Raw genomic sequence first — 10058 nt, forward strand, 5'->3', positions numbered from 1 at the left:
CATTGTGACGCAGCAGGCTTTGCGGTGGGGCATTGTTATCCTTTTTGTCTCAACAAAATAAATGAGGTGGTCCATATTTGTTGATACAAGTACAGACAGTGATGGAATTACAGCGTCTGCAGTCATAGCACGATCAGATTTTTTTTCTCCTTTCAGTTCATGTTATGTTAAATCTTTGGGGAATAATTTTGCTTTATTTTTGTCCCATTTAGCCGTCACTTGTGGTGTGTTTGGATCCTCTGACCAGGTTGTCAGCAGGTTTAAACATGAGATTGCTATCATGTTTTTATAGCTTCCTCTCATTTTTCAGGGAATTTTTCAGTTTTGCCCCCCCCCATTTACTCCATTTAATATAAAAACTGCAGACATGGCTTCATCTGATTAGACATGCAGCTTCAAACATATCTAATCTTCTCCTGTGTTTTGATTGAGCTAAATCAGCATGCATGAAGATATCTATGGCTGTTTTGATGGCTCTCATGCATACCTCCATATTTAAATAAAGAATGTCATCTGATGCCCAGCTGTAAACACGTTATTTTCATCTTGGATGCATATTTTGTGTATAAAGAGAGGACTACACAGCACCTCTCATCTTAGGTCTCTCTAAATGTCAGCCAGTGCACATTTATTTTTTCCAGCACATTTACAGAAATCCCAGGGGCACTGTCATCCTTCATGAGTTTTTATATATATATATAACAGTGTAAAAGTGTCACAGCATGCAGCATCCCTTGATTTCAACCACAGTCACATTTTTTAAATATGCAGAAAATCTTTAGATTTAGTTTGACTCCTTATAAACAGTCAGATTTAGTTATGATCAGTGAGATGTTCACAGCATGTGGCTCTCACAGCATTTCTGTAGATAGAACATTTGTACCAGTTGGACTATTATTCATACACTATTTTTTTTTCTTCTTTTTCTTGTGCTCTCATATAATTTTATGCAGGCCATTTTTAACGACTTGAGTTTTTCCCCAGTAGGCGTTGCCCATGTTTATTGAAATGTTTTGCTTGCCAGAGGCAGATTTTCATCCTGCGTAACTTGGCTGTAATTTACTGCAGGGTCACCTACATTGAAGCTGTGCTGTGCTGTGCACCACTGTGCTGCTCTCAGAGGATAGCTGATTCATGCTCTGGATAAGCGTGCTGCACATACTTTTATAAATACCTTCAATACAGCTGAGTGGTAATGGCATGTGTCATATTTCCCAGTTAATTAAGAGGCTTTTATGGTTGGACTGGTGCGAGCTCCCTGCAGCCTTCCCAAAAAAGTAGATTTTAAAAGCTGCTTTCAGATGCTCGCTTACTCACAGGGGCAGATTTTTCCCCCCCCTTAAATATTTGAATTTCAGTCTCTACAAAAGTAGGCATAGAAATAACTGCATTGTGGGGTTTTCCATCTGAGGATCACGGCCTTCGGTAGATCTGACATGGACTCCATAGCGTGTCTTTTTTCCTCTCCCCCTCTTACCCACAACCACAGAAGACTGTCCCTCCCTCAGCTTGGTTCTCCCAGAGGTTTCTTCCTCTTAAAAGGGAGTTTTTGCTTCCCACTGTCACCAAGGTCTTGTTCATAGGGGGTTGTCTGATTGTTGCGGTTTTTCTCTATTATTTTAGAGACTTTACTTTACAATGTAAAGCACCTTGAAGCAACTGTGGCTGTGATTTGGAGCTATATAAATAAAACTGAATTGAATTCAAGTTAATTGGATGCTGCTGCAGGCTGCTTTGTGCTCGTCAAAATAAACTAGCCTTTTTTCCCTTTCAGCAGCATTAAAATGAAGTCCGGGTAAAGCAGGTGCACACACAGGTTTATATTATTATAATATTTCACCCTTTCACTCTAACAGGCGTTCAACTCTGAGACAGACAACTTCAAACTGATGTACGGGGGCCATCAGTACCACGCCAGCTGTGCCAACTTCTGGATTAACTGTGTGGAGCCCAAACCCCCGGGCCTCATCCTGCCTGACCTGCTCTGAGCTGCCATGGTAACACGGCAAGAGCTAATTACCACCAGATAGGTGGAGCGGCCACTCGCCTCACACCAAGAGCAAGAGGAGGACATCTACAGTCACTGGATTCCTCTAGATTTTTTTTTTATTATCCTGAAATCTCACCCAGACTGTGTTCATTTGCAGATCTTTTCCCTGAATAGTCATTGGTCGGTTCATATGGTTACTCTTTCGTTCAACCATACAGGTCAGCAGTTGAGGTCATATTTAAATCTGTTTTTAATGCTGCTTTTGACAAATTATTTCTGCTGACTATTCGTGCAGAAATGCAACAACATTAATAAATATAACTAATCAGTGAATCCTATTTAAATTATTAGGTGTGCAATATCCTTATAACACTGGCAGAGGAGGTTTTTGCTTCTGTTTGTATATTTTTTGTTTGCAGTGAATCAGACTTAATGAATCATAAGTCTACCATTGAATTACTTGAATTGTATTTCTGTCTCGGGTCTGTTGGATGAAACTCTGTGGCTGTTATGGTTTTAATGTCTTTTTGAAAATCTTTAACATTCAAACCATCTCTGCTCTGCCGGAAGGCAGGCACCTCTCTTTCTCTGCATTATGTTTCGCTGCGTTGAATGTCTTTTGCACTGTTTGTGAGGAAACTTTAACACCTCTTTGGGTATTTAAATTGTATTTTGTAGGTGTTGGGGATTTGAAGGGAATCTGTTGTGACTTTCTGTGTTGTTGTTGTTGTGTGCAGAGCTGAAATTCTGGAAGTATTTACTAATGCTGAATTTGAACAGCAGCAGCATTTTCTGTATATTACAGTGTCATGCTGCAGCTTTGTATTAATCACCCAGCTGTAATGTGAATGTTATGTAAATAAATGACGTGCAAACTGGTTAAAGTGTCGCAGAGTTAATGTAATTATCAGGTTTACAGGTCATGCAGACCAAGTTCACCTGAAGGACATGCTTGTGTGCACTGTGGCGTTTCCATGCAGACACAAGAAGCTGGAGGGCATGTGGCCATCCACTCTGAGCATTATGTTCAGCCTTTAATGAAGCCACTTATTTAGCTCGGGAGCCGTACGTAATCGTGAATGAAGAAAGTATAACTAACCTGGACTGAATACACATCAGTTCATCATAATTTTCCATAAAGTAACCAGCTTCTTCTGAGGAAAGCAAATACTTCTGAAAACTACATGTGTAGTTCTAAAGTAACTCATTACTTTGGTGAATATAATTAATGTTACTACTCCATTACATTTTTTTTTAATCACCTTTGGTCTTTTGCCACATAATTGACTGAAGCCAAAGTTCTGCATATAAAATCCCTTTTAGGATAAAAAGAAAATACAAGTATTTAATGCAAGCTCCTTGAAATTTGAAAAAGTCACGCACAAAAAAATTGAAAGACTCTGTATTTTAAGACCCTCCCGCCAGACAGGCATAAAAAAATAAGCCTTGATTTATATATTCTCTTACTATAGCTACTGCATTTCTGTGCTGTGCACTGTTTAGCCTGTTTTTTAGCCAATTTCCAGGTGATTACTCGGCTTATAATTCAACGGATAGTGGATATAAACTTGATGGTACTATTGGAAAATGAAACTTATATGATGCTTTTTTAAGGCATCATGTCTGCATAAATGCGTAATTTTAGGCTGTTGCTACATAGATGGTAGGCAGCGCAATGATGTCATGATCACCGATATAGATAGGAACCCCCGGGGACCTGAGAACAACATACACAGAGATTATTTGATTATTATAGTAAAGATACACCAAATCAAAACCTTGTAGGTTCTTATCACATCAATTATGAAGTCTTGGAGTTGCCTAGCAGCTTCCTACTAATAGGCTAAAATGACCCATATTTAATGTTTATGACCTTTCAACACCTTATCAATACATTGTAGGATTTTAATCTCACAAAAGAACTCATTTATATCCACAAAAACCTATAAAATAATTGCAATATTTATGAAATCATCACCATGCCTGGGACTACATGACCTTTATATGGTAGAGCAGATAATAAGTATATCAGTTGCCAACAGCACAAACAGGCCAAACAAGACTTCAACATGGGCATGTAAATAAAAATTAAAATAGGAATAAATAAATAAAATAAGAATTTTTATTGTCTCATGAGGCCAAAAACATTGTGCCTACTCCAGATTTAATCATTTATCACCAAACGCCGATAGCAGTGTTGGTAAAAACCAAAATAAAGGACTAAACAGAAAAGAATGCCAGAGAAAGCAAGGCTCCAAAAATGATCCAGGTTGTCCTGGCAGTACGCTGAGCCTGTACACCCTCAAACTTATGCACTGCTGTACCCTCACCACCGCTAAACACACAGTCAACAATGTTTCATCACTTTTCTGGATTCATTCATCCAGTGTGTTCAAATCTGAACACAGCACGGCCTTAAAATGACTCATTTAATTCACGTGGCTTTCTGCTCTTATTCCGCTGCTTTTCCTGTGATGCTTCCTCTTCCGAATGCATGAATGTTTCTGCACATTTCCCTCTGTCATTTTACCCAATAATGTACTTTCTCTCCGGCCAGAGAGGCCTCATTTCCATCACTTTGCGACAAAATGGAATAAATTCTCTACCAACAAGCCTGCAGGGCCATCGCTGGCGGTTGAGCTCAGCCAATCAAATGCGATGTCTGGGGGAAGGTGGGGGTGAAACCAGTCTTATTATTATTCCCCCGCTCTTCAGGTGTGTTCTCCAACATCCATTTTTATCTCTCGCCATTCCCTAATTTATTTCCTGCAGAAAATGAATTCCTCTCCTCTCACCGTGAACACCAGGATTACTAAAATTACAAACACTGAAATCAATTACCGAGCGAGGCCGCGTAAATCAAAATGCAGCCTCGTCTCTCTCCTTGCTGCGCCCATCTTCACGCCTATTGTCTGCGATGGCGTGCTGAAACGATCAGTCTGGCAGAGACAAGAGATTGAACTGATACGGTGCTGTACTGAGTGCTGCTCTTTGGTGTTTCGTGGCCATGGCCCATCATATTATTGATTAAAAACAGCTGCTTCTGTAAGTTCATCTTCACCCTCGTGGAAATAGCTGCTTCCCGCTTTACATTTTGACAACATTTCCAATTATTTATGTTTGAGAATCTAAAGCAGCTGTTTCAGTGTTTACGGGATTTAATCACAGTGACAGCAGAGGAAGAGCTTAAATGTATTAGCAGCATTCGGGATGATTAACTGAGCACTAATCCTGCGTTTTTGCGGGGTGGTGGTGATGTTTGAGCAAAGTGTTTCCTTTTAATCAAGCAAAAATGTATTCAAAGTAGTCAAAAATTTTAAACTATCAATAAAATGACTCGAGCCATTCATCAAGCAAAACGTACAAACCGTCAAAGGCTTACATTTTTTAAATCGGAATGCTATTCCTGATAAATTAGAACTGGAAGATGAGTCATAATATTCATTTTTCATAGTTTTTCCGAAATGTTGCAAAGTGATTAATTGGTTAATTACTCATCTACAGTAGAAATATTAGGACTGGATTAATTATTGAAGACGCAACTGTGAAATGACCAAAGTTGACTCAATAACATGCCTTGTCAAAAAAACACAATAAACAAATCAACATCTAGATTATACTAAATAAAACACAAATACAGTAAACAAATACTTTTTTGTGTTAACTGACCTATGACCTATTCAAGCATAAGAAAAGGCGACAAGCACACAACAGAAAACGCTTAAATTGGGTCTCCAGGCACTTTGTTACTAGCAGCCTTTCACAAAACCAGATCTTTATTCCCTTCTTTTAACATTAGCCTACAAAAAATACCCACAATAACATAGTGTGACAAGCAAAATAAAAAGTAAAATACTATTTTTATGGCAACAACTTGAACAAAGAGGTCCAATGTTAAGTGTCTACAGCCATTTGTAAAACACGGTGGAGGCTCTGTCATGGTTTGGAGCTGCATTTAAGCCACCATCTAACTGGCAACAGCTCAATCTTTCAGCATGATAGGAATGCTAAACACACTGCCAACAGTAAAAAGGTAAGGTGGTCTAAGAAAGTTCAGTCTATGTTGAAGAAGGTGGCCAAATACTGACTTTCCAGGCCCGAAACTCATTGCATGAGTGAATGTGTGCCATCATCAAAGCTAACGGTGGTTCAAGAAGATATTAAAGTGTCACTTTTTTGGTCAGTAGCCTAAAAACCTCATGAAAAGAGCACGTCATGGAAATTATTTGAAAGACACATTTAAAGTTACATTTTTTAAAAAGTCCTTAAAATGCTGGGTACTGTGTTATTTCTAACAAATGTGACACAAATGGAAGTAAATAATATAGACTGAGGTCTATTTTTGGCCTTGGATTAATGCACGTTGAGCTCCCGAGTATTTAACAGCAAGACAAATCAAAATATACTCCATGGTCTGAATTTGTTGAAAAAAATAAAATAAAAATTAACAAATATGGCAAATGGACTTTTACACTCCCACTGGCACTCAAAGTGCTTTGAAACATTACAAGCCACATTCATCCATTCACTCAGGGCTTTAGGAGCTTTTTAATCTGTCACACACACAATCACACTCCGGTGAACGCATCGGGAACAATGTGGGATTAAATACCTTTCCCAAGATACTCAATCAGATCGAACCAACAACCTCCTGATTGCTTGACGACCCACTCTATCTCCTTAGCCACAGCCGCCTGTACAGAGAGTATCCTTTAACGCTCATCTTTGGTTCACTGTTAGTGGAAAGCAAAAGCCAACACTTAACATAATTTATGACGACCCAATTTCCCCATTAAGGACCTGGACACAAATATTAGTCATTTCCAATGCTTTGATGCTCAGTGCACAGACTCAAGCTTCGTGGCTCACAGTCCTTCGCTTCAGTGTCCAATCAGCTGAGACAGCTGAGACTTGAAAGGCCGCCGACAGATGAGTCACTGTTATACCACAGAGACAACGCGCTCGTTCAGCTGCTCGCCGAGGAACAATGACTGTTTCATGACAAACTAAATTCTGCTGTGCTTCAGATGACCCTCAGTCAGACTGTGGGGCTGTTTTTCCTCCCCTTTCTCCATCTTTTATTCTCAGTTATGGATTTTTATACAACTGCTTGCACCCTGAATTTTCATTACCATAACACAAAGCACTAACAACATTTAAATCTGCCCTTTGGGACTTTTACACAGGTTTCCATCTAAGCAGCATCCTCTATGTGCCCATTCTCCTAATGTTTCCAACTGTTGTGAAGCTAAAAGAAATGCAGGCTTTGACTCACACCACACAGCTGAAGCGTATGTTGCTGTTTGGCTAAATCATGTTGTCAAATTATTACTATAACGAGCATGTCAGGTCTAAAATTGAGGCAGTGTGTTTATATTAATAATGGGCTTGTGTGCATGGCCTTATTAAAATGGAAATGCAGGATTTACAACCGAGTGATACAGCAGTAGTTGTGTAGCTCATGCAGATTATAGTGGATCATTAGAGGCTGTATAATTTGAAGCCCAAAGAGGCCATGATTCAGTAATCCATTGCAGCCACAGTGGATGTTTTTATTTGCTACGTGTGGTTGAAAAATTTCATTATTTACCAGGACTGCAGCAACAAAACCTACGATGAAAACTGTATTTTCTACCGATTTTACATAATAATAACAATAACAACATAATAATTTAACTGTTGTGTTGCATTTTCAGTTCCACAGTTCTTATATATTCTGTTTATATTCAATCACTATTTTATATTTAACATAATATTTGGTGCTAAAAATAGACAAAGATAATTATTCTTTTAAAAACAGGAAAGAAAAACATTTTCTGATATAATAACGCAAGAATGACCTCAGGATCTACAGTGGCAGCTTCAACCCTGAATGATTAACCGACTGTAGAAACCACATAAATATTAATTTGTTTGTTTGTTTATGTACAAATTAAAAACAATGATGTAATCTTTTTAATTCTACATTAGTTTTATTGTTAAACAGCAGTCTGCTAGCGGCTCTGTGAGTCTGTACTGTTCAGCATTCGCACGCCGATGCGTGACGAAATTACAGCATTGATGACTTGAATGGTATTTTCTGTCAAAGTTACAAATTCCAACTACAATAACTTAAATCTGCATCAGGTTCTGCAAATATTTAAATTAAAATGATAAATCTTTCAAAAATGAAACAAAAGTACAGAAACAGCTAACTAGTAGTTAGCAACTAAAGCAGAACTGGAGCTGGGCTGTACTTTGTGAAATACCACTTTGTACCATAGGATGGCGTAGTGATGATGGAGCAGTCTTTATTAATAAGGAGACTTAAGAGCACATTCTTCTTTAAAACGGCAGCCTGCAAAAGACAAAGTTAAAGCAGCACACAGCAGGGGGTAAAATGCTGCCCCTAGTGGTGAAACCTTTGAGTAAACTATACAGAGGTTTATTACAAAAAACACCTTTAAGCTAAATGCTAATTTTCCCAATACTGTCCAAAACCTTGGTGTTAAAACTAACAGGTCACTACATGTCCGCATCCTAGCAACAATTGATGAACCGAACATTAAAAGCTTCCACATGAAACACTTTCCTCTGTCTTTAGCCAGTGCAAACACAGTCAAAAAATATCATATTTGGGGTTTGTTCTCTCATTTGGATAAAGCAGGCAGTTTGAAGATGCCAAATTGTGCATTTTTAACTTGACATTTTGTACACTGAACATTAAATAATTCATCATAAAACAACAAATTAAAATATCATAAAGACAATATTAGCACACAGCGGTGTGTTGCAGCTCACCAGTATTTGATGCTTTCCGTTGAGTTGCTGACTGAATGTCATCTCGAGAAATGTCCTCAGTGCCATTCGTTCTGCATGGACTGCACGGCTGGAGCCAGGCCTGCTCCGACACTCAGGATGATGCAAATGGTTTTGCTTACTGCTTTAATGATAGACGATAATATCCTGCTGCTGATGAAGGATGTGTTTACTTTTAGTGCTTGACTGTGCTCTGAAACCTCCCCCCCACGTGCATGTATGCGCGTTAACACTACCAGAAGGAGGGTAAGGGGATAACTAAAAGAGTTTTTTGCAACCTCCAGCAACATTTAACGCACTCCCACCAGAAATGGTGTCCGCGCTGTATAATTTGGGCCCATCACTTGAGCATTTTGTAGCGAGCCGCGTCTCTGTGGGTAATGGAATTCATTGTTAGGACCACTCTGGAGGTCCCTCAGAAGTGTGGGCACAAGACAAATGGTGCTCATCAATATCTGCCTGCTGCTCTGTAACCACAGCAAAAAGAAATGAATGACAGAACGCTTTTTTGACATCTGAAGACATCTCTTGGGGAAATTGGCTGTGCAGATTGAACATCAAGAGGCCTTTGGAGAAGGAAAGACTGCTGCCTGTTCATGTGAAAAAATCCCGGAGATGTCTCCATTCACAGTTAGAAAAAGAAAAGAGAAAATTAATGCTTTTAGTTTTGTTTTAAATGTGCACTCTGATTCTGGTAAAAGTCCAAAACAATGGGTGTAGGGGTGAATGCAAAGAGTGATATTATCTTTTTATGTTTTTACATTTTAATGTCACTGTCTCAGGGTTTGAAATAACATCCTCGTACAATCCCGTACCTCTGGTGTTTTTATTCCTTTTTACACCTGGGATATCAGAAAAGCATCTGTGCACTGATCTCCGTGGCTTGAAATTTTCAGCTCAGTGCTGGTCTCTTACAGTAGTACTACAAAGTGACATTTTATTGCACCATTGCATGGGTGTGGTCTCAAAAGAATTGCTTTCTTCTTAAATAATAGATTTATTAATCATTGCTCCAGTACACACACAAATGTTGCTTTTTATTAGGAAAAAAAATACAGTTTTTTCTTTTTTGCTTCTTTGCTTTTCTTTTTGGTTTGCAACAGAGTTTCTCATTATATTAAAAAGAAATATGGATGTAGTGACAGTTACCAAGAAGTGGCCTTAAAATATGTCCACAAGCCGGTGGCTTGTTGAAATATGCCATAAAATTCACCACATCTATGCTAACAGTTAGCCCAAGAACAGAGCAAAGGCAAGCACTTCAGCGCAA

General features: G+C 38.7%; 1 protein-coding gene across 1 annotated transcript in view; it reads left to right on the plus strand.

The window, feature by feature from the left end:
• Positions 1 to 2874, plus strand: part of synrg (synergin, gamma) — a 45016-nt gene extending 42142 nt beyond the window's left edge. Inside the window, exon 20 of the mRNA XM_013912474.1 lies at positions 1857 to 2874. Within this exon, the coding sequence (XP_013767928.1) occupies positions 1857 to 1988 (132 nt within the window). The 3' untranslated portion in view covers positions 1989 to 2874. The remainder of the gene's footprint in view (positions 1 to 1856) is intronic.
• The last annotated feature ends 7184 nt before the right edge of the window (positions 2875 to 10058 follow it).

Source organism: Pundamilia nyererei, unplaced genomic scaffold, assembly GCF_000239375.1.
Source record: "Pundamilia nyererei isolate P.nyererei 1_Seehausen unplaced genomic scaffold, PunNye1.0 scaffold00091, whole genome shotgun sequence".
In the NCBI taxonomy this organism is placed as follows: domain Eukaryota; kingdom Metazoa; phylum Chordata; class Actinopteri; order Cichliformes; family Cichlidae; genus Pundamilia; species Pundamilia nyererei.